This window comes from Lepisosteus platostomus, chromosome 6 (assembly GCF_059453375.1).
Source record: "Lepisosteus platostomus isolate fLepPlt1 chromosome 6, fLepPlt1.hap1, whole genome shotgun sequence".
Taxonomy (NCBI): domain Eukaryota; kingdom Metazoa; phylum Chordata; class Actinopteri; order Semionotiformes; family Lepisosteidae; genus Lepisosteus; species Lepisosteus platostomus.
In genome coordinates this window covers 32,488,987-32,512,899 of record NC_142616.1, presented here as the reverse complement: position 1 = coordinate 32,512,899, position 23,913 = coordinate 32,488,987, and the positions used below count along the sequence as shown (strand labels likewise).

The 23,913-nt window shown below is 36.4% G+C and overlaps 2 protein-coding genes and 1 long non-coding RNA gene across 6 annotated transcripts in view; 2 read left to right on the top strand and 1 right to left on the bottom strand.

The window, feature by feature from the left end:
* The window catches only part of atp6v1ba (ATPase, H+ transporting, lysosomal, V1 subunit B, member a), a 41,588-nt gene extending 36,434 nt beyond the window's left edge, over positions 1-5,154 (top strand). Inside the window, exons 13-14 of the mRNA XM_088635461.1 lie at positions 2,490-2,619; positions 3,740-5,154. Coding sequence (XP_088491587.1) covers positions 2,490-2,619; positions 3,740-3,882 — 273 coding nt within the window. The 3' untranslated portion in view covers positions 3,883-5,154. The remainder of the gene's footprint in view (positions 1-2,489; positions 2,620-3,739) is intronic.
* Positions 5,155-6,005: 851 nt separating this feature from the next.
* Positions 6,006-23,913, top strand: part of shtn1 (shootin 1) — a 52,765-nt gene continuing 34,857 nt past the window's right edge. For 2 of the 3 annotated variants that reach the window (XM_088635457.1, XM_088635456.1), the window contains exons 1-4: positions 6,355-6,472; positions 9,132-9,184; positions 14,889-14,949; positions 22,430-22,524. In XM_088635457.1, the coding sequence (XP_088491583.1) occupies positions 6,415-6,472; positions 9,132-9,184; positions 14,889-14,949; positions 22,430-22,524 (267 nt within the window). In that variant the 5' untranslated portion in view covers positions 6,355-6,414. Of the gene's footprint in view, positions 6,328-6,354; positions 6,473-9,131; positions 9,185-14,888; positions 14,950-22,429; positions 22,525-23,913 lie in introns of those variants that run through there. The other variant, XM_088635458.1, reaches the window with a different exon arrangement.
* LOC148661549 (uncharacterized) lies at positions 8,870-22,497 on the bottom strand. Of its 2 annotated transcripts, XR_015939560.1 has the most exons (3): positions 22,411-22,488; positions 11,089-11,195; positions 9,269-9,351 (listed from the first exon to the last, which is right to left on the bottom strand). It is a non-coding gene; the product is annotated as an uncharacterized LOC148661549 (long non-coding RNA). The 2 variants fall into 2 exon arrangements; XR_015939559.1 differs by lacking the exons at positions 9,269-9,351; positions 11,089-11,195 and adding an exon at positions 8,870-9,006 and having other exon boundaries at positions 22,411-22,497.

Genomic DNA, 23,913 nt, shown 5'->3' with positions numbered 1-23,913 from the left:
CAATGAAAGAATTAGAAATGAGTGATAGGTTCGCAAAAATGTTTTCAAAATGTCACATATTGGACACTACATAATAGCAATGGTTTGCAATTAGTTTTTCTTAAGTAATAATACTGTTCAAAACTCTTTAAAATCAGAAGTTGTTGTATACTAGACCAAACAGTACAGTGTTGCATCAGTCCTTATATATATTTGGGTTGTTATGAGTTAAATACCTTACCCTTTGCCTTCAATAATTCATTGTTTCTAATAGGAGAACTGTCCCCACATACGTTGCATAAATTAAGTCCTTATTCTTACTTTACCCCTTAACTTGGAGGGGAAATTCCACATTATGGAGCGGTTTCACAAAGAAAGATAACTCAGCTCGCTAACTTGAGTGAATATGTTGACAAGTGTCTGGATTTTGGTTTCACAAAGCAAGACTGAATTGTACCCAGTTAAGCAGGTTAATTTCAAGTTAGCCTGACTTAGTGGTTAAGAGCTCAACCCACAGGCCCATCAGTCCTCTGCAAAAAAATGACATCACCTTTCTTCAGGATCGAGTTAATATATAATACATAAGAGCCTTGCGGAGAGAATTAAAGGTTTAGAGATCACCAAGGCCCTTTACAGTTTGTTCCTATTTTGTATTTAAAAGATACAGGATATACTTTACATTCACAATCTCTTCAGGCCATATATTGTTAATACATATTACTCATTGTAGCTCAGCATTAACAGAAAGTCAAACTCTGTGCCTAGGGCTGAATTTCCTTGTGACTGGTGCAGTTTTTTTTACTGCATTGCTGACTCAAAGGCATTTGGTAAAGAGACATTGTGTCATGCAATAAGGAAAGTGGTGTTTGCACTGGTTTTTGCATGTATTTGTAACATTTCCCAGCCTTACATGAAGTAGTTTAAGTAGGTAGCTGTGTCAGAATGCATAGGCTGCAAAGAAACAGTTAAAGGTTTATTCCATGTTGAAAAGAGAAAAAAGGAAACACAACGTTTCGGCAGTGGAGCCTTCTTTGAGTGTGAGCTTCTTTTCTTTTCAGCATGGAATAAACCCATTACCTGTTCTTTAACATTAGTGAATACCGTCAAACTAGGGTTTTGTGAAATAGCCAGTAATATTCTCATATATCTATCCAGTGTACATGTAGCTTCTATTCTCTATAGCTATGTACAGTACCTTGATCTTGCAGCCTTTCCTAATGCAATATGTGCTCTGGACTGCACAGGAAGCTATTTTTGTTCACAGAAAATCAATTCACAGCATCAGGCCCTGCCTAGCATAAAAAATATGAACGTTGAATACACAAATGACAATGAATCAATCATTTCCATCAAAAGTTTTAAACATCATGTGTGTGCCTACAGTGGGTTAGATGCCAAGACTGAGTTCATAATGTACAGTTTTTTTGGTCATCAGAAAGTTTCCTCTGTTATCAGATACTGTAAGTAATGACAACACGTGTATGTTCGCACAATTTTTTTGAAGTTTTACCTTAATATATTTAATCTGATTTCAGAATTACTGTCCACATTCAATTTATTGGCAATTCTTTGCCGGAAATCTTCCCTGGCTTTTGCAAAAGCTACACTATTACAGCAGATTTGCCCTCCTCATAGTTTTCCATAAGGAGCTGTAATGCATGATCACTGGATTAAGACACATGTTCTTTTGCTGGGGTTTTTGCTGGCGAGGATGCACAATTCAGTGTTCAACCCTCCTGCCTACTGATTAACTTCCCCTGAATGTGTGGTTAATCAGATTGCTTAAGATTTAACATGACAACTGAAACCAGAGATTGCCTTCGTGAAACTGGAGTAAGCCTGAACTCAGGTATCGGGTTAATTTGAATTTGTTAAATCTACTTCGTAAAACGGCCCCTATAAGTAGTTTCGCTATGTAGCACTTTTGTTGCCCCTAACCCCAACATACAATGAGAACCCCACTTTACATGGGTGTTGTGGGTTTATGGAACCTGAAATTAAAAAAGGAAAATATCTTGGAAGTCTTAGAGCTTGGGGTGTTTGGATAACCCAGTAAAGGACACCTGGAGCCCACATGACAGCCAATGTATATATTGTAAACGTATATAATGGAATCTTCCTTACAGCTGAGCAAAATAAATATTCCAACAATTCTACCCAAGGTCATTCCTGTGGCATATTATCAGCAGGGAAAGTTACTAGATGTATTTCGTTGTAGAAATAGTTTGTAATAACAAATATAACAACAATAAAACCAATAGTAACACTATCAAGGACAGAAACAGATGTCTAAAACATGTTTAAGCTTAATCAACTAAATGTAACAGGCATTTTCTTTATTTCTTTCTCACCAGTGCACTGTTGAAGGCACTTTTTTAAATGTTTATGGCCTTGCACTTTACCCAGCTTTTGAGTGCTACCATTCAAAGATGTATCACGTGCATTTTTCTGACATGAATAAAAACAAAATCAGTTGTTGCCTTTGCTTTATTGAACGCCTTTCTCTGCAGTACGCCTGCTATGCTATTGGCAAGGATGTCCAGGCCATGAAGGCTGTAGTGGGAGAGGAAGCCCTGACTTCAGATGATCTGCTGTATCTGGAATTTCTGCAGAAGTTTGAGAAGAACTTCATTGCTCAGGGTAAGAATATGACAGGTTGCAAGATTTATTGGTGTGGGGGAAATCAGTGACAGACTAGATAATACAAGTCTCCCTGTCATGGTTCTCTCAACTCTAATAGACTGAAATCGTCTTGTACAGTGAGTAAATTCTACATTGCATGAAACTTGAATTTCCTTAATCACTCTGACATTTTTTGTTAAAATTGCAATTCTGTTGTGAAATAAATGTAAGTTAAGAGCTACACTCGTCCTTTCTAAAGGATTGTCTGGTAGACAATGTAATGATTATGTTTGCAGAACTCATTTTACTCATGTGAGTGTCATTGGCAAGTATTAGTCACTTTAATGCTTTAAATCCACTTCCTGCCTGTTTTTTTCTGTATTTGTTTCCTGGATTTTTCTGCAGTCTCTTTCCTGTTCACATGCTGCTACTTTATCTCCACCTTAAATTCTGCCTACTGCTGCTAGAAAATATAGAAGTTAATTAGCAACTACAGTTTATAACAATGTTACTGCTTTTTATGTCAGTAGAATGCATGAATATTTTTAATGACTGTATACAGCAGATAACCTCCAATACTGACATACTCCTGTTGAAGGGAAAGATTTTCTTGGATCAGAGTCATACTGTATATAGTTACACTTTTAAAGGGCAGGAGTACAGCACTTTATTTCTTATTAGATTCTTATTAATATTTTAATTTTTAAGGGTGCTTCCAAAATATCATAAGATTTTTCTTCATAATTTCATCAAATTGAAATGTATTTTTCTGATTTGAAACTCCCAGTATATAAAAAGAGCCAAAGGCTATGTAGTTGGTCAATTTCCTATACGTCTGTGTGTTTCCACTGAATTATGACAGTGTGGAGAAAGAGCGGGTTTGAAAGAGTATGTATATAATAACATGATAAAATAATCATGTTTTACCTTGACATGAAGACTAAGACTGATCAAATAATTTCAGTAAAACTGTGTCTTGACTGATCTCTGCTGCAGAAAAACACAATAGAGAGCAAGATACCTTCTCTGAAACCAATATGCGGTCGTGGTCATCAAAGAATGAGTCATGGAAAGTTCATGTGGAAATTTTCAGTAATTTTGCCAGTGTAGTAATTCTTTGCGTTTTGATCTGCCCTAGGTCCGTATGATAACAGAACAGTGTTCGAAACTTTAGATATTGGGTGGCAGTTGCTCCGAATCTTCCCCAAGGAGATGCTGAAGAGAATCCCACAGTCTACTTTGGCAGAGTTCTACCCCAGGGAGTCTGCTGCTAGGCATTGAGAAGGCCCAAGATCTTCAATAGAGCATATAGCAATAACCTTACCTGTTTCATTTTAAATGTATTGTCATTGTCCTTGTTAAAAACAATGTACTGTCATTGTCCTTGTTAAAAATAAATGGCTGTAGTAAATTTCTGAATAACTTTCAAATAAATGTCTGGATTATTTGCATACTTTTAAGTATCTAGAGGTAAATCTGAAATATGAAGTTATGTTCGAAACCAGAAGACAATCCTGACAGGGTAAAAAATGAATGTGGTTTTACGTCTTGTTTTATTCCTCTTGAGAAATCTGTTCTGATGTCACCCTCTTGGTTTACAATTAGGTAGATTGGATGCAATGATTTTGAAGCAAAGCTCAGATTCGTTCCTCCTCTGATGAAACATGTTGCTTTAATGTGTTGCACTCTTAAATAATGTGTGCATGTTTTTCACAAAACCCGACATGCAACAAGGCCATTCCAGGTCTGTATTATAAAAAGCACTGAGTGTTTTCTCTTCAACCAGGTGTGCTGTATTTGATTTACTTGTATGCAGGGAGTGTTTGCCTTTAGTGAGTGCAGGTATTTTGGCATCTATGCAAGGCAGAATTGATTTTTAATTAGACTTTTTGTCTTCTTTGGATCTTTCCTGCCTGAATGGGGCCTTCTTTTGCTGTTCACTTGTGCTTTTGACCATTTTATCAAAGACTTTCTTATTTCAGAATACTTTTTGTTTACATGAGCCCAATCAAAACATAATAAAAAAAATATAAACAAATGTCAAAACATACGTCATATAAAACATAATAAAAAGCCCAGTTAAGACTATGTTGAAGCCAGGTTTAACATTGAGGAATAGGCAATGCTTGATTCATGCAAATAGCAGAAATTCAATAGTTTTCTATTAAATACTATGCTATTAAATAATGTGTTTAAAAAAACGTACAGTTGTAATTAACTGAATGTTCTGCAAATTGATTAGCATATACAAAAACTGTATTTTTAACAAGCTTGAAGACAGGATGAAATGCATTTGATGCCTATTTCTGTTGACACCACTGCTAGTTGTATTCCTAGCTGTGAATTTATATTTAGTCTGATTCATGATGACAATCTTTATTTTGTCCTTTGGCTTCTGTTGTGACTGGAAACAATTGTGTGATCAATCTAGATTAAATTAAATTATGTTTACAATAACTGCACTGTATGTGATGTGTACTGTGAACAATATACTTCCTATTGTGTTTTGTTCTGTGTTTGACTACCAATAAAATTCTTAGAATATTTCTCCAACTCCATTATGCTATTTTACTATAGTATCTCCGATATATCTTGTGCAAGCAGGGGAAAAAAAGGATCAGACATTCATCACTTTCCTTTTTCGATTTTCTGCCTTTTTATTGCACCCTGCTAAAGAACACTTGAGTGCTTCTGCATCACTTATAAAGAACCAATTACACTACTGAAGTTGGAGCATATAAAGTAATGCAAATGTGAATAATGAATAAATAAATGGGTGTTTAGCCAAGAATGCTATTTTTTGTATAATTTCACCCACAAATAAATCCAGTAATTTTAGTATACATAAAATATATTATTCAATTTCTCTGGTTCCTATGATTGGACAGTTAATAAATACATATTAAAATAGAATTATGGCATTTTTCAATATGATTTATTTTGTTTCTCACAACTGATTCATCAACTGATTCATTCAGATTTTTTTATACTCATTATGGAGTTACATGCTGGCAATTGAGTGATTAAATGTCTATACAATTTTATAGGGAAGAACGAACTGCATTTTTTCAAGCAAGTGAATACTGCTATGTTTAGTAGAGTACATGTTAAGTAAAGATGTGATTTATGCATCGTGAATGATGCCTCTAAACCTTCCAAGGTTCATAATGAGTGTTTTTAATGACGCTTAAGATTGATGATGGGTTTTGTTTTAACTAGCTGCAAAATGCAAAGACATAACGTAAACAAACGTGCAACAGACAACAGTGAATTTATTACATTCATGGGAAATTTAAGTAATGTCAGGAATCAATATGTCGGAGTTTAAACGCACTCCACCACAATCTGACAGCTCCATTTTAATCCGATGTGACGTCACTCAAACTACCTACAACAACTGATTTTAGGCCATAGCAAGCAAAACTCGTGACAAGTTTAGTAGACACTACGCTTTTGGCAAAAAATAAAACCGGTTAGTAAATACTTTGCTTCTTGTGTATGAAAACGAAAAAAAATATATTATTTTAAATACAGAAATAATATAAGCTGTAATTAGTTTCATGAAAGGAAAACGAAGTATGTTTAACAGTTGAGTTTATTTTATAGCGAAGAAAGAAAAACATTTTCGAGTTTGGCCCAGCTGAGTAGTACCTGCGCATACCTGGAGTTCAAGAAATTCTTGCCAACGTCACGTCCCGTAGGCTTGGATAATGTTGAACGGCCCAGGTGAGTACAGAGTTTACTTCCTGTGTGCCTGTATACGAAATATCAAATACAACGTCCCGGGACGGTATATCTTCACATTTTGTTCAAATGGCGAATGTGGAGGAAACAAAGCAAATGGAGATTATTACACAGCTGTCCAACCGAGGTAAGCTATTAGAGACAACGTATTTTGCTGAACATGGTACCTACATTTTATTTTTATGAAAGTTTACGGAATGCTCCCCTGACCCGTTGAGTGCAAAAAGAAACTTCGTACACTCACCGAACGGAACAGACTCTTAAGAATCTTATGTTTAAGAACAGATGGGAAGCCTTAAATGTGATGTGAAAACAGGGGCCGTTGACTGAACCAGGTAGAATTCTTCACAAATCTACATGGCAAATTTCTAAGCGAAATTGAAACCTAAGACAAATCACTGAACTGGGTTCATTGAGAAGAGCCACACTCTAGATGTTTACTCATTAAGCCTATGTTATTATTGGAAATAAATATATTTATGTAAAACAATGTCTAAATTTCAATGATGGGTACTACAGGTTAACGACTGGCGGACTTTAGTTACAGAGAGATGCTGTTTCCAAGCTGTAAGCGACAAAAACATTTCTCTTTAAATACTACATTCTTACTTCTAACAATATATTTTATTGGTATTGTTGTTAGTTATTATGACCATCCTTAATATTTTTATTGTAATATGTAAGTTTCCTGGAGGACAGCAATGATTAACGGGTCCTGTTTATTATTATTATTATATGCTTTCCTAGACGGATAAAAAAACTTTTCATTGAAGAAGGGGGATGGGAAACCTGCTCAATAGTTAATGGTGATGCTTTTAGTCTTTGAAATCATCTTAAATGCGTCAAGGAAAGATGCTACAATGTAATTAACACATTTAATACAAATAGGGCCTGAAATGACTTCTCAAGATCTGTGGCCACATAGGGGTTGTCGAGGCAACGTGTTTGATGTGTTCCTTCAGAAAGTTAATAGACTAAGCACAATTTTCCCAGTGTGAGCCTCAGTAATTTTCCGAGTTTGGTAGATTAATTTATGATGAGCTGTCCTGAAATGACGAATTGCTGATTGTTAATCACAAAAAGCACTCCTCGCTTCCCCATAAACACACAAACAGCATTCAACCACAATTCATGTTCAGCTCTAATGTTCAGTAAATACAAATATGGGGCCCTACATTTTTTTATCAATTGACCATGAAGTCATAAATGTTGTCTCCCTCTAAAGCATTTTAAAGCTTTTAATTTCTCCATCAACAACTATGGTGCGAGGGCTAAGAATCTCATCCTGTGTCATATTTAAAATTACACATTAAAATAATGCATTTGCTCAACCTCATCCTTTTATACAAAGTTGCTTCTCAAGTGGCCAGCTGCCATAATGCAAACAGTCCTCATTAAAGTGAATAGGTTGGTGTTAATTACAGTCTTTTAGCATGTTTGAAGTGCTGATGTCCTTCAGCATTCCCTGGAGATTACTGATGTTTTACTGCACCACGTCAAAATGATACAATAGCATTAAAAGTCAATTTGTCTGTATTATTAAGGTGTAAAATGTATGTTGTCAATTATTTTAACAAGCCAGAACTTGAAAGTGTTGTTATTGCATTAAATCTGTGATTTGTTGTTGATCTCTGGCACAATTCTAAAAGTTTTTGTATTATAATCACCATGTACTGGACCCTCACTATATCAATGTATAGCCTGGGGGTCCTTTTTGAAGTGTTGTAAAAGTAGAAGCATTAGAAAACAGTGACAATGTCCTTATAAAAGTGACATCTTGCACCTCATTATACTGCACATGATACTGTACATGCACTAATATACAAGATACTAGAATGCTTAGCACTACTTTTATTATCTGAGTTACCAAGCAAATAATTAAAATTCCTCTGTCATTTTTTATGTTAATGTAAATGTCTCCAATAATGGCATGCTGTATTAATGCTTTGCAAACATAAGTGCTCACTATAAATGTCCAGTGGTAGTCCAGAAACCATTGAAGTCATTGCCTGGCTATTATGCTAGGAAGACATTTGTTTTTAACAAAGCAGAGCTCTTAGAAATATACCTCATGTCAAACAGAGCTTTGATACCTACTGATATAGTTGGCTAGTTTATTCCATGATGAAAAGTAAAAAGAAAGATTAAACACAGTCGAGTTTAACAGCCAAGGTGTTAGTATTTAATTAGGATTTAGTAAGTACTTTAGTATTACTTTAAGTTACTTTTTTGTTTTACTTTTATGGAAATTAACCTCCAGTTCTTCTTTTGTAGCTCAGATGCTAACCCCCACTATACCTTTGTTTTTCAGTAAAGTTAGGGGACATTTTCATTGTTATACTTGCTTTCAAATACAGCAATAGGAAATTTTCAAACACAGCAGTCAATGTGATTGTTTGATTAACAGATTCAGAAAGGATTTGTATCAGATGAAGTCCAAAGCAAGAACAATCTTGTGAAAAGTAATTTAGATCAAGCCCTGTAATGTGTTCCTCAAACATTGCTTTTTTTCAACTTCCCAAAGCATTCTGAAGCACTCCTCTTTATTTTATGTGTGTACACTCAGAACTGATGGAGACTTTGCCCTTCAGACGAGATGAGACGTATAGTTCTGTCAAGGCTTCATCAGGGGTACAATCATTTTCCACAACATTGATATTTCTAAAGAAATAAAAAAAAAACAAGGTCAGAACACATTTCAGAAAATTGGAGCTGCATCCTACATTCCTCTCAGCTGATCCAGAATTGTGATTCAGTCTTTAAGTTTCTTCATTTTGCTTCCACAGCTATAAATGAGTATGAAGGACTCCAAGAAGAACACAAGAAAACCAAGCAAGAGGTCAGTAGCCTACCATCTCTTTTTTTCTTTATATGGATAATTGTGTCCTTTTCTTTGATGTCCATTTCAATAATGCCTTCACCACTGGCATCCTCCTAAAACCCTCTTTTGCTGCACCTCAGAAGTAGAAGATCTGTTATTGGTTCCACCACTGTCCTTGAGCAGTTCTGCCAAGTAGGTTAGATAGATACAACATTTTGTATTATATTATTTGGATTGTGCTTTCTGGCTGGACATTAAAATGATAATTTCTGACAGGTGATTAAACACATAAAATTGAAGGACAGCTAAAAAAGATGCAGTTGACCAGTCAGTACTTGAAGGAAAGAGTTCAGTTCACTTGCCACATAAAAAAAGTAAATTTCATATGCAACCTTTTATGATGTTCATGGGTTCTAATGTAACATAAGTTTTAACACATGGATTTTTATTTCATTGCATGATTAAAACAGGCACACAATTAGTATTGGCAAATCAATGAATAAAAAAAGATAATTCCTTCTAATAAATTGCATCCAATTCATGAAATAATTTATACAGCTGCAATACCAATTTAGGCTTAATTTGACTAGTGGTATTCTTCATCTATGTTGCCATTGACTTCTGAAAACGTCCAATGCTTTGTAATGTAGATCATTAATAACCACACTAGTTTCTGACAGGCATTGCTCTACTTGTTTTATGTAAATCATTTTGAACAGTCCTTACAATAATATAATTTTCATGAAAGCAAAAATGCCACAAACTATATCTTGGTATTTATAAATACTGGAAGATGGAAGTAAGATCCAAGATGTAAAAATGTATACTGCAGGTGGTCTATTCACAAGCATGGAGTGGGACAGTGATAATTTACACTCCTCACCACCACACAATTTAAGAATTTAACAACAGTAGAGATGAAAGAGGCAGTGTTACATTTAATTGAACTGTGGAATTTAGAAGGGAATAGGGGGAAAATAATTTTAATAAAGCTTTTATCTAAAATGTTTCAGCTTTGCAAGCTGTAATACCACTGCAATAGTCAAAATTACCTTAACCTCTCTACTTCAGGAAAAGTTAGATATGGTTTGTTTTTAGATATTGTTTAAAATGTTTTACAGTCCGTTTTAACTGAGGTAGCATTGGTTAGTATAATTTGGCTATGTGGCTGTTTGGAGAGTATATTGAAACTGAATAAACGCAGGCGTTAAGATAATTGTGATTCTATGATGTTAGAGTCTCTATGGCGGTAAAAGCAGAATGAGATGTCAAATTATTCTCCTTGCTTGTTGGAGAAAGGTCTTATTCTGTTGGGAACTGTGTGGAAGCTGATGTTTCTTCAGTTGTTCTAATAAAGAAAAGGCCACGCACAGTCATTTTCCACTGGAACAATAATTCCATAAATCCTTCCAGGCATCATCTTGTGAAGACAGGAGCTAGACAATGCTCTGAATGCTAGGACATAAATGCACAAAGGCAGAAGTTACAAGAAAGTTGCCCAGCACTTGGATGAGAGAAGTGTGGTAATGACTAATGACATAATCCGCTCTGCTCACCCTACATGGGGAGAAAGCTAGTAAAGGTGCCCAAATGTTGTCTGGCCCTTAACCACTCTCAAAAACTGCAAATTCACAGAATCAGTTTTGGTTCCTTCAACATCACCTTCATAGATAGCATTGATAGTGAATGGCAAGAGTGTTGCCCAGCACTTGGGTCCCGGAACTCAGGTGATGTGAAGTTCACTTTGTTGCCCTTAGTGAGACTTGGTGAGTGAAACTAGACAACTCAAGAGCAGTGAAGGAGCGAAACTGTCTTCGGGAAGGGATAACAGGAAGAGTAGTAATGAATGCTGAAGTGGTTTTGGCATCAAAAAATAACTCACAAACCATCCTGATAAGTTTCCTATTAAAATCAATGAGCACCTTAAGACTCCCGATCACGAAGTCCTGAGAGTTGTTATGTCACGGTCATCAGCATCTACTGTATGTACTGACAATGCAATCAAGGAACCCTGGCCTTCCTGATGTTCCTGAGGGAGATAGATTTATTTGTTTTAGTGACTTCAGTGCTAGAATTGGAAGTCACCCAATGCTCTGGAATAGAACCATTGGTGGTGAAGCAGTAGGAAAGGTCAACTCCTGTATCTAGTATCCTTCTCGAGGGCAAACGTGTGAAACGTGGTCTAATCAGTTCAGCCCGTTCCACCAAAAAACAAGTCCAAGACATCATAGCAACACAGCTGATTTATGAATGTTTTTAAAGTTCTTTACAGCAATGTTACTTTTGACTACCAATAAGTTCTAAGATTAATTGAATTGGAATTGATGCTTAACACATTAACTATTCCATCAACAACCACTCTATATGCTCTGTCACTTCTGATTCATGGAGAGTATGACAAGTTCTATGTTACATGAAATATGAAATATATCAAATATGAAAGAAGAAATATATAAATGGTCTGGATCTATATGCCACTTATGAATAATTATTCTAATTTTTGGATATACTAAGTGTTTATTGTGGGGCAAATGATCCAGGATGATGGCATCTAGCTTGTTAGATCATCTTGCTGGTGTTACAGTTTGAGTATGTTGGAGGTTAATCCAGAAAATATGTAAATATCCATGTTAGCAGCAAGAACCTTTTTACTTGATTATGAATTTGAAAACATAAAGATGTGTAACCTTTCATTGGGTTTTGTCAGGGATATCCTGGAAAAGCTCAGTGAAGTTCAAGCTCAGTGACTGAACAGGTTATGAGGCAATTTAAAATATTTTAAATGTAGTTTTTTTATGTTTAGTAGTATTATATGGAAAGCTTTAACAACATATGCAGAATCCATGATTTAATGTAATCACCAACAGATGTCACCTTCAATTACATGAACAGCCTTGTATTGGAAAAGATCTCATTGACTGTACGTATTTTAAAACGCGTTTAATATGTTTTACACCCAGCCTTTCATCAAAAGGTCATATCTTTTGGCCCTATTTATAGTGTACAATAATAATCCCCTTACCACTGTAATGACATTTTCCATTCTCTTAGCTGTCTTTTTTTTGGTTTAATTTCACAACAGATGTGCGCAAGTTAATCACAGACGATTAGATTTCAGAACTGCAGTCATGATCAATGGCAGGGATTTATTTTTGAAAGCAGAATTTCATAATTAGAATCTGATCTGGAATTATCATTCAGTAAAGCACATGAAATGGCTTTACCTAAAGCAAGAATGCCTGAAACTCATATTTATCATCCAAGTTGCTAACATTTCTATAGGTGAAATTGTTTAATTGCAAGGAATTTTTTCTTTCGTATAACATTCAGTTTGGTATGAAAACTTGTATATAAACATCTTGCTGATTAAACTAATACACATTACTTTGAGAGAGAATCTGAGGAGGGAATAAATTGAGACATTGTGAGCCCAATTCAGTTATAAATTTAATATTGTATAATTGTATTAATATTGCATAACACCCCCACCTTCAACCCTCTACTAAGTTGTAAAGAGTGCTTGCTGGATAAAATGTGAATTTTTCCTAGTAATTTTTTCCAGGCCAACAAATCAGGTGTCAGGTTCAAAAGGTGGATATGGGTTGTGAGAGAGAAATTTAAACAAGTAGTGTTTTTTTTCAAAACTGCATTATTCCAGTTTATAGGTCTACTTTTAAAGACACAGCAAAACCTTGATATTGAGTAAAATCGAGGAAAATAGCAGATGTTTGAACCTGTTGCTGCCCATGATTTTGAATAGCCATCATAGTTGCAAATTGGGTCACACTTGTATTCACAGGTCAAACCTGAATGAAGATGAAGATGTTCCTATACCTCTCTCATATCTGACTGTTGAGGATCCTGTAGGCTGAAATGTTGACTGAAAATGTACTAGAAGAAACTAAAACGAGTAGAGGTCTACTCAATGTACAATTTCAGTGAATCAAATGTAAACAAAAGTACATTATTAAAAATTTATCTTGCAAACCTACAGGACCCATAACTAGAGGCTCCACAAAACATGAACTTTTTATTTTAATTGCATATTATTATAGAGTATAGAGAAAATGATCCTGGCACTTCTTATCTTCTTTCAGCCAGCTTCTTAGGAAGGCTGCTGAGATGGGACTCTGTGACTCAAATCCAGACATCATAAGCTGGGTCCATTGTCATGCCTTCATTGATGAACTGCCTACAGTACATCAATATACCTTAGTGTGCAGTTTTAAGAGGGAGAGATGTCTCCCTGGCTTCTAACTGAGGCCAAAATGCTAGAGAGAATTAATATTGTAGCAGAAATGCTTTAGTTTAAGGAAATCCATCTTTTTCTGTCTTCTAAAATTAAAACCTTAACACAGTTAAAGATGTAGTTTGAAGGATCTAAATTTGCCGTGCATATTTTTGAATACAGAAATAATCGCAGTGTATACAAAAAATTTTGATGATAATAATTGCTTACACTTCTAGCACTTCTCTGGACACTCCACCAGCACTTTACAGGCAATGGGGATTCCCCTCCACCATCTCTAAAGTGTAGCCCCACCTGGATGATGAAACGGCAGCAGTAGTGCGCTAGTACATTCACCACACATCAGCTATCAGTGGGGAGGAGAACAGAGTGATGAAGCCAATTCATAGATAGGGATTATTAGGAGGCCATGATTGGTAAAGTCCAGTGGGAAATTTGGCCGGGACACCGGGGTTACACCCCTATTCTATTCGAGAAACACCCTGGGATTTTCAATGACTACTGAGAGTCGGAAGCTCGTTTTTATGTATCAGCCGAAGGACAGCCCCTTTTTACAGTATAGTGTCCCCGTCACTAAACTGAGGTATCAAGACCCACAAAGGAGGTGTCTCATCCAGGTACTGACCAGGCTCACACCTGCTTAGCTTCAGTGGGTTGCCAGTTGTGCGTTGCAGGGTGATATGCCTGCTGGCTTATCATGTGAAGATGAAAGGCATGTAATATAATAATACATAACACGTTAATATTGACATTATCACTCTACTAAAAACTTGATTCTCTGGATTGAACTCTGTTTTGCAACAGTTTTAATTTTTGTTCCCTTCAGAAATTCTTAGTGCCGAAGTGCAAATCTAATTTTTGGTGTTAACTGGAAAGAACTTGGTCTGTTCTCTCCAGCAGACCATTTTCAGTTATTAAAAGAGGACTACTCCAGCAAGAGCAGGCACATGAAAAGAGGTCAGTCTGTAGTTTGTGTAATAGTTAAGTAATTTGTGAAATGTGATAAAATTGGATGAAGCTAATAAAGCCATTAATCAGTTCAACTAGATCATTTATAGTTGTAGTGGATTTGAAAACTGCGGAGAGAATGACCCTCCAGGACAGGTATTGGGCACCACTGCCATATGGATTCATCAATTAGATTCACATCAGGACTCTGTGGCAGCCATTCAAGCACTTTTAGCACATCAGATTTCACCTATCACTCGAATTGCTTTTTAACTATGTCAGTAGCATATTTGCACAATTATCCTGTGAAAATTCAGACTCACAACTGTTGTGCATTTTCCTCGTGATTCCTAGAGTGCGTGTTACCCACCTTACCAGAAATCATACAGTGATTTTAACTGCTTTGAATTATATCACCTTTTTTGAGGGATATAAGCAGTCAGAAATATCCATATTCATGTAGTTTCTTTTTTATGGTTCCTTGTCAAGGTAAGAATTGACCCAGATGTTCGTTTTTGTTTTCAGTTTGAAAGAATTAAAAAAGAGCGAGATGATGCGATCAACAAACTCAAAGAGTTTCAGAGGCGTAAGTATTTGATTTTTTTACCTTTTGGTTGAATGTGATGCTAGTATGTGCTCTCAAGCCTTATCCCTGGTCCCTGCATAACAAAACAAACCACTTCAGTGAAACTTTGTGTATTTTATTTAAACCTTAGCTAATGGTCATGGGAAATAATTGTCACCATTTACAATACAACTTTACATTTTTTCCTCTTGATAACATAATTGAAATAACCAGACAATACACAAAATTGGTTAAGAAGAATTTTCAAGCCTTCTGCTGAACCCAATCCAAGCGATCAGAAGATTGTTTCTATGCAGTTCTACCCTAAATGCAATTCACACTTTGCAAACACCACATTTAGTCTGCTGTTATAGACATCAGGTGTTGCACCCTTTACAGCTAAACTAGTTTACAAACAATTTTCCAAGTTAAGTGCATCTTTATTTTTTCTCGAAGCTATCTCATTTGTTTCTGATCTCAGCTGACCAGACAAATATGCTGTATTAGAATGTATTATGTTTAGGTGTTAGGGCCCATTTGTCATGGCTTTTAGTGGTAAATCCATTCATGATACATGGCGTTATATAGATTTTTATGTAGCCACCTTGTGGTCTTTAATCAATACGTGAAATATGTGCTCAATAAACTTGGAATCCCTAGTTATTTGTATAAAAAATAAGCTGACCAAACCATAATATTTAGATTAAAAAGTAAGGAAAGCATTTTCAATAAATTAATATTGTCATAGATGCTAAGGAACTCTATTTCTTCAGAACAAACATCAGCAAACACTGAAAATGTTAATGTGGATAAAAGATCCTGGTGATGTCAGAATAAACCTCAGGTACAATAAAGTCTACTTTCCTATAGTGACTATACTATACAGTATGTGAGAAATCATTGGTATTATGGACAGCATGGTGGTTAGCCTTGCAGCCTTGCAGCACTGGAGCCCTGGATTCAATACCTGCGGTGCTACAGTATCTGTGTGGTGTTTGTATTGTGTGAAAATTGCCCCTGGTGTGAGTGTGTGTCACATTTTTTAAATTATCATGTAATAAAATTTCCTAGAGTAAATACCATTTTGTATTTCTATTACTAATCGCTTGAACTCTCAAAACAGCTTAGTTCTGGGGAAACAGAATATTTGTCTGCAAAATTAAGAAAGTCATGTTACACAAATAGTTCAAGTAGGTATCTGCGTCAGCATGTGGAGGCTGCAAAGGAACACATAAAGGTTTATTCCTTGCTGAAAAGAGAAGAAAATCACAACGTTTCGGCTGTGGGGCCTTCTTTGGGTGTGGCACTTGTTCCTATGTTACACAAATATATCAATTTAAAGTAAAAAAAAGTCTGCTCCTTGTTATGCATATCTACATATGAGCCTTTGTTTTTTTAGTTTTAGAAAATGGCCTTAGTGCTGATTTGTGTTAATTGCATTCTATTGAATCTGTAATTAGTTTTTAAAGCCTATTTTTTACTCATATTGATTTGTTGAATGCTATAACAAGCATTAATTTCAGTATTATCCATTATAATTAATGATCGTTTTTGGATCATCTGCTTGTAGCACTGGTAATTGCTTGCATTGTTTTTTCACTGCCTTCATTTACCATACATTTTATCAACAAGTTATCAACCACTGTATCATGAAATAATATACAAGAACATCGGTCTGGAAAAATGTATTTTTAGCAAACACTTTATCCCAAGGGGGTCCCATTGCCTTGCATGACAATCTTAAAAAGGAGCTTTTTTGTTATACTGGTAGTATTGGGAACTCTTGCTTCAGAAAATAAGGTGTGGATCTTCCTCTTGTTGAGGCATTAATGACAGCAATATTGTATTGCTGCTGTTCTGGATGTGGTTGTTTTTCGACATCATACTGCCATCATTCAGTAGTGAGTATGTCTTTGTAATTTGTACATGCACTAAGGTTTTCTGATACTTTAGTTTCTGTGTATCCAAGAGGTCATTATTGTTACACATTGGTAACAGTAGTCCTTCTTTGCATATTACATGTATTAATTCTATGCAAATTAAGTGTTGATAATACAGCAAATAATCTTTCCACAAGCTAATGAAATTAAATATGAGAGCACAAAATAGAAACAGTATTATAATTTCAAGAACCAGTGCCAATATTTAATAAATACACTTCTCTACTGTCAATAAATGCATGATATTTTCAAAAAATGTTTTCTGTTGTAACTATTTTCCTTCTCATACAGCTGGGTTATATTTTCAGATTGAATGAATGTTTAAAATGTAAATATCTGGACCCTGTTCTCCAATGAGCTAGGATGTAATTGAGGGGATCTGTAGGTGCTTGATTGAAAGCTGGTTTCAGTTTTCAGCTTCTGACAAGTAGATGTTGACAAAAGCTGGCAAGAACTTTGCAGTAAAACTTACTTCTGTCTTGTATAGTCCACTTGTAGATGGTAGTCCTTCATATGAATCAGCATAGATTTGGTGCATCGCTGTTCTCAAGAATGATGTGGTATAGTACTGTGTGATTTTGTATGATTGATGAACATGATTTTCAAAGTGACATCTCAGCTCAGCAGGAGAAAGTTCCTGCTTTAAAAATTGCATTCAAAGAACTCTGAATCACACAGAAATCACACCCTGTTTAGAGATTTTCCTTCAGTTCTGTGACTTAAATTTTTTTAAAAAAATACCTCTTTCTCAAAATACCTAAGACAGTGCAGGGTTGTTACTCCCATTTCATTTTTTGATACAAAAGCAAACAGAAGCTTTGTTAGAGAGGCAATAAATATGCCTAATCTGGGCCAGATTTTTATTAATTGTAAGAAAAGCCTCCATTTAACAACTATGTACGAGACCTTAACCGCTCATGCATTGCTGCTATCAATTTCTGACCTGCACCTGACATCAGAACCTAGCCTGCCCCTTGTTGGACAGATCTACTTATTTTTGAAGCTTTTGTGATAACATAAGAAATATAAATATAACATAAGAGAGAAGAGGCCGTTTCATCCATCTGACCCATTTTGTAGGTAGAAGCTTATTGGTCACAAGATCTCATCCAGTAGTTTCTTAAAGAAAGTGAAGGTATTGGCTTCAAAAACATGTCTGGGTACAGTAGCTTGTTCCACACAACCCAGATGTATCCATGTGACATGCAGATATCTCATACACATGGAGTGTACCTTTTTAGTTTAAATTTACAGGGAGGTCAAGAGTAAAGAATATTTTTTTCAAATAGAGTTTTTCCATCGTCATACTAAAGTTCTGTAATAAGATTTTGTGTTGGTTCTTAAACTGTGAAAAACCTACATTTGATGTCACCCTTCTTAGATGCAGAAAGCTAAAAAACAATGTTATTCAATATTAGAAGTTTGCAGAACTATTACATAAAGTAGTGCTCCCAGATATGTGTTTGTTACATGTTGCAGGTCAGCTATAAGAAGCAAAGAGCTGTTGAGCATAGAGAACAAACTTTTAACAGCTTCTCTGAGCATTAACAGTCTAATGGCAGTTTGGCTAAGACATGAGTCTCCTTTTTGCATTTTCATTATCAGTAAGAAAATTGTGTATCTATTTGCTTCTGCTTCTTTAATATTCATGTAAAAAAGTAATTTCATGTTTCACATTTCATTTTACGGAATTTATTATCTTTTAAGCAGTGGTACCCTCTAAGTACTACTTGACGTAAAGCTTTATTATACATATATACAGAATAAGAGGGATAAAAGGAGGGTAAAAAATTAATGGAAGAAACCGAATTGAAAACACTTGTTCTTAACTTAACTTAATTTTAGCACATTTCTGAAAGAAGGCAATATGCACAATTAAGTTTTGAACTGAACTCGAAATATAGTTTTGTTCTACACAACCCCCAATTTCTGCTATTGAGCATTTTGATAGTCTTTTGACACACTTATCTTTGATTAAACACATTCTTTGTCACGAGAAGAAACCTTGCAACCAAACTGAAAGAAAGTAAAAGTATTACGATTTTTTGTTGAAGAAAACAATGCCGTGCTTTAGTTAAAGTACAATATAAAAAGGCAGTTATTTTGATGAAGTGGTACACAGGATTTGTGTCTGAATAAACTTGGCCTTTGCTCAGCTTCCATTTGTTCTTCTGGAATAAACACATATTGTGTGAGATTCCACTTTAATAGGGGCTCCGGTTGTATGCCAAGCAGCTGCATTTTAGGACCTATTACGTGATTTCATAGCTCTCAGAAAATTGCTTCTATTCAGTGCAAACGACAGGAAAAAAAAGCTTCAACACACAATCATTTCTTTTCAATTGGCGATGGCAAGGTTGATGACAACATGACCATTGTGTTATAATGATAAGACCACTAAGGCATCTGCCCCTCTCATCAAGGCTTCGCTACAGCAGCAGATACAATTTAATTCACTGCTCTGTCGGCGGTGCTGATACCATTATGCTGCACGTCTCCACAGTTGTAATCACTGTCCTCTGAGAAAACCTGGCTGAAACGATCTGGAGCAGTCAAAGAAACTCACAATTAAGACTGCCAATTCCAATGTGTCAGATTGTGTCGCATGCACTTGTACAATTTTCACTTCCAATCCTGTTTATTTACCATGTCTACCAGTAATTACACTTAACGTGTCATTTAGTTCAAGGCGGCCCTGCCCGCTGCGTTTGTCGGGCATTATAAAGCTGGTGAAAGAGGGCGCTACTATGGCGGTTAGTGGCTTTTAGTGACTGGTGGATGCTACAGTAACTTTTGACGAGACTGATACTTGTAGCATCGGTCTCATCAAAGTATAATGAGAGGTCATTCTAGGGCACCACTTGTAATAACAGCTCTGGTTCATGTTCTTCTTGTCTACAGTGGCTAATTACTTAAGTGGTGTTAAAATAGTCCATGTCTGCTGTGGATTATGGTTTTAAACATCAGACTCTCAAAGCATTCATCACAGTATTGTTTTTTTTAATTGTAAAATCCAAATTAATGTTTATTAATTAAGTTTATATACAAAATTCCCCAATCTTATAGTGCTGATTTGATTTTTGTTGTTTACTTCAAATTTCTCTTAAACTCTCCCATTTGCTCATTATTTCGTTGTTTCTGTATACACTTGACTCAAGAGCACTGGTTTCCACACTAGAATCCAATCACCCTGGTTGGTCTTTGGGTGGTCAGGGCTGAGATACATTTTTTCCTCTAGACAACTGAAAATTAAATTAATAGACATCAAACTGCTTTAACCTTGTCTTGCAACCTCATTTGCTGCCCCTCCTGCAAGGTCAATGCAATGTGACAACCCTCCAGCAGGACAATGTCTTATAACTCCTGTTCAGCTCCTGTGGCTTTCTTGCGAGATGGCAAGACAGTAGATGTCTTACTTGTCAATCGAACAGTTTTACAATAAGCTTGGGAGAACATGTGCCATCTAGGTCTCAGAGTCCAGTAAACAAGCATAAGCTTAACCTGGTTCTATGATGCGAATGGGACAGTATTCCACAAGACAGCATCTACAACTGGATGCAAAGTGATTTACTTTCCTTCCAGTGGTGACTTGTTATCGCTGGCCTGAAACATTCACATTCTCAGACTTCCTGCTGATAAATGCTAATCAACATAATGAATTTACCTATATCATGCATTGTCAATAAAAAGTCAGTAAATAAAAAGTATTGTAATTATTCTGGTAACTTTGTGATTTTGTTGCCGATGCAAAAAAGAAAAGAACGTTTTCTTTTGTTTCTCAGTATATGGTTCTGTTAGCTCCTTATTTGAAATGAAGACAGGGTTATATGTTAATTTAAAGCATAGGTTAGGTGTCCCTTTTAAAACAAGTTTTTTTTAAATGGTGTCAATGGCGAGGAGGTTTGGAATCCACCTAGATGTATGTGTGTGTGTGTGGGGTGGGAGAGTGTATGTAGCAGTGAAAGTAATGAGTGGCCCCAGCTGATGGATTCTCCCAGCTTCCACAGAGAGTGAATCTAATGTTCCAGTGCAGTATGGTGGTTAAGTAGATGACTTTATGACCTTAAAACATTTTACAAATTGTGCAGGACAGCATTTCCTAGATCTACTTGAGTGAGCATTTAGTTTGAAGTAGAAAATACGAAAAACCAAAATGATAGAAACCTGACACTTAACTATGAGCGAATTGTGTATGAACGAATCTGCCTGTTGTATCCGTAACATTGATTTTATACGGCATATTCAGGTGGGACCTTTCCTCTAGGCCTTCATCGGGACTTCTGTCACAAATTTTTCACTGACATCATTTGCAGATGAGGAGGAAAAGGCACCAAAAATGTTTAAAGAATAACTCTTAAAGCTTAAAATATTGTTTTCAACTTTTTTAGTACTATTTAGTACTAACTAAAGCTGTCACTTTAGTAGTATGCTGCTTACATGTACTTTGAATACTGATAAAGTTTTATAGCATAGGTATTCCTTTGTATACTGATAAAGTTTTATAGCATAGCTATTCCTTTGTATTATCATCATCTGAGTAATTGTCTTATTTCTTATAATGAATTGAGGTTAAAGCCTTGTGAATATAACCCTGTCCTTGTATTGTATTTTCATTGACTTTTGACTTGGGGGAAACCATAGCCTTGTTAAGATTAAGAACTTTTGAAGCTGAAGCAATGACTGAATAGGTCTGACACAAATGAAGTTACACAGTCAAGTGCAGTTGCACATTTCCCCACTCTCTGAAATGTGATTAAAAAAGCATTAGGGAACATGGGAACAATTACATTTTTGTTTGATAATAATATGCAGGCTCAGGTTACTAGTTTCTTTTCTTACATGATTAAGATTTAAATGGAAAAGATCAACGCTCAACATTCCAAAGAGCTTATTTAATACTGTTAAAAGCTTTTTCTCCTCCACAAAACACTTTGACTCTTCACAAAACTTTACTCTACGAAAAAAAGTGTTTTCTCATTTTCCTTTTTAGAAATCAAAGCATTTGTCTCTGTTGATCTATTTGAGCTAGATTTAACATTTAACATCAATGTTTAAGCCACCTTTTTTCCTAACCAAAGAAAATGGTGTAGGAATTTCACTATACATAACTCTTTTTAGGAATGCTGCATTTGTTTGCCATTTTGCCCCTTGTTTTTTCTTCATTAATTTTCTAATCTCTTGTATCATAGTTACAGTAGTGTTAAACTAAGATCTGACCTATGAGAAGAAGCTCTATTGTAACTGTCAAAAGCATTATTGATTGAAAGATGTATCCTGTCTTACAGTAATAAACGTCAGAGGAATCTTTCACCATGAAACAGTGCAGTTTGATTTCTATTAGATGAAGGAATTCTTCAGGACCTAGTTTTGCCAGAATTTCCGGTTAGCAGACCAAAACAAACTTTCACAGTCACATCCGATGCTGTGGGATAAACAATAAGGACACGAAAGTATATAAATAGCTATTAATGTCAACAAAAATTGTTAATTACAGTAGTGATTAAGATTTTAATAGAAGAATTTTATGAAAACCTGTGAAAACCTTTTTCTTTCTCCATCAGTTTCCCGCCTGGTGATTGAGGAAGTCACTGTCATCCAGGACAATCTGGATATTGAGAAATCCTGCAGAATGAGTGCTGAGTCTCTAGCCTCCAAGGTGTGTCCAGTTTTTTTATGAACACAACAATTTCTATTCTGGAGTAACACTTCAAGTTCAAGTTTGTCATATGTGCTGAGTGCAATGCAATGCTTAATGTTTCCTCACATGACGGATGACATAACAATGACACAATAAATGACATCACAAATTGTTTAAGACAGTCTTCTTCTTCGCGTTTTCCTACTTATGTGGGGTCTGCTTGTTTGCACCGATTTTTCCACTTCGTACGGTCTGCGGCATCTCGGCGGGTGACTTTTGCGAGGCGTATGTCATCTTTCAGCCGATCCAGCCAGCGCGTAAGTGGTCATCCACGGGGCCGGCGGCCTTCCACATTCAATTCGAGGGCGGTCCCTAAATTCATGACATGGTCTAGTCTTGTCAAGCCGAGGGTCCATCGTAGCATATTCATTTCCATCGTATGGAGTGCCTGTTCATGTTTCTTTGTCGTTGGCCAGCATTCAGTTCCGTATAGGGCCACTAGTCTGACCACTGAGCGGTAGACTTTGGATTTTAGGCGTAAAGGGATCTTCTTGTCGCATAGTACTCCAGTGACCTGCCGCCATTTCATCCAAGCAGCTCTGACTCACGTCTTGGTGTCTTGAAGGGTAGTGCAGTCGGAGTTGACACATGAGCTTAGGTACTTGAACTGTGTCGCTTTGTTCAGTTGGACCCCACCAGCTGGGATTGTGCCATCGGTTTGATTATCGCATTCCAGGTACTCCGTCTTCTTGATGTTCAATTTCATCCCAAATCGTTCAAGGCGCGTCTTCCACTCCTGTGCTTGTTGTTCGAGGCTGTGTCGTGTTTCACTTGCTATCATAACATTGTCGGCATACAATAGCGTCCATGGATGCCTCGTTTGGATATCTTTGGTCACTGTATCCATGCAAAGTATGAATAGCAGAGGAGACAAGGCTGAGCCTTGGTGGACGCCAACATTGATCGGGAAGGTGTCTGAGGTTCCAGCTGCGCAACGTACTGAGCTAGTGACCTTTTGGTACAGCAGCTTTGTCCAGCTGACATAGGCTTCGGGGACGTGGTGCTGTCGCAGCGCCAGCCAGGTGAGAGCATGCAGTACCCTGTCGAATGCCTTTTCCAGGTCGAGAAATGCCATGTGGATCGTTTTCCTCTTCCTTTCCTTTCCTCTGCCTTTCCCTCAGTAGGTGGGCTGCGTGTATGGCGTCTGTTCCGCAGTTTTTCACAAAGCCGCATTGGTTTGGCGAGATATCGACGATGGTTCTTAGTCGTGCGTCCAGCACACGCTCGAAAATCTTCATTGTATGGGACAGCAGCCGGATCGGCCTGTAATTGGAGCAGTCATTAACGTTGCCTTTGCCTTTCCAAATTGGCACTGTGATGTTGGTATGCCACGTTTCCAGGGGTGCC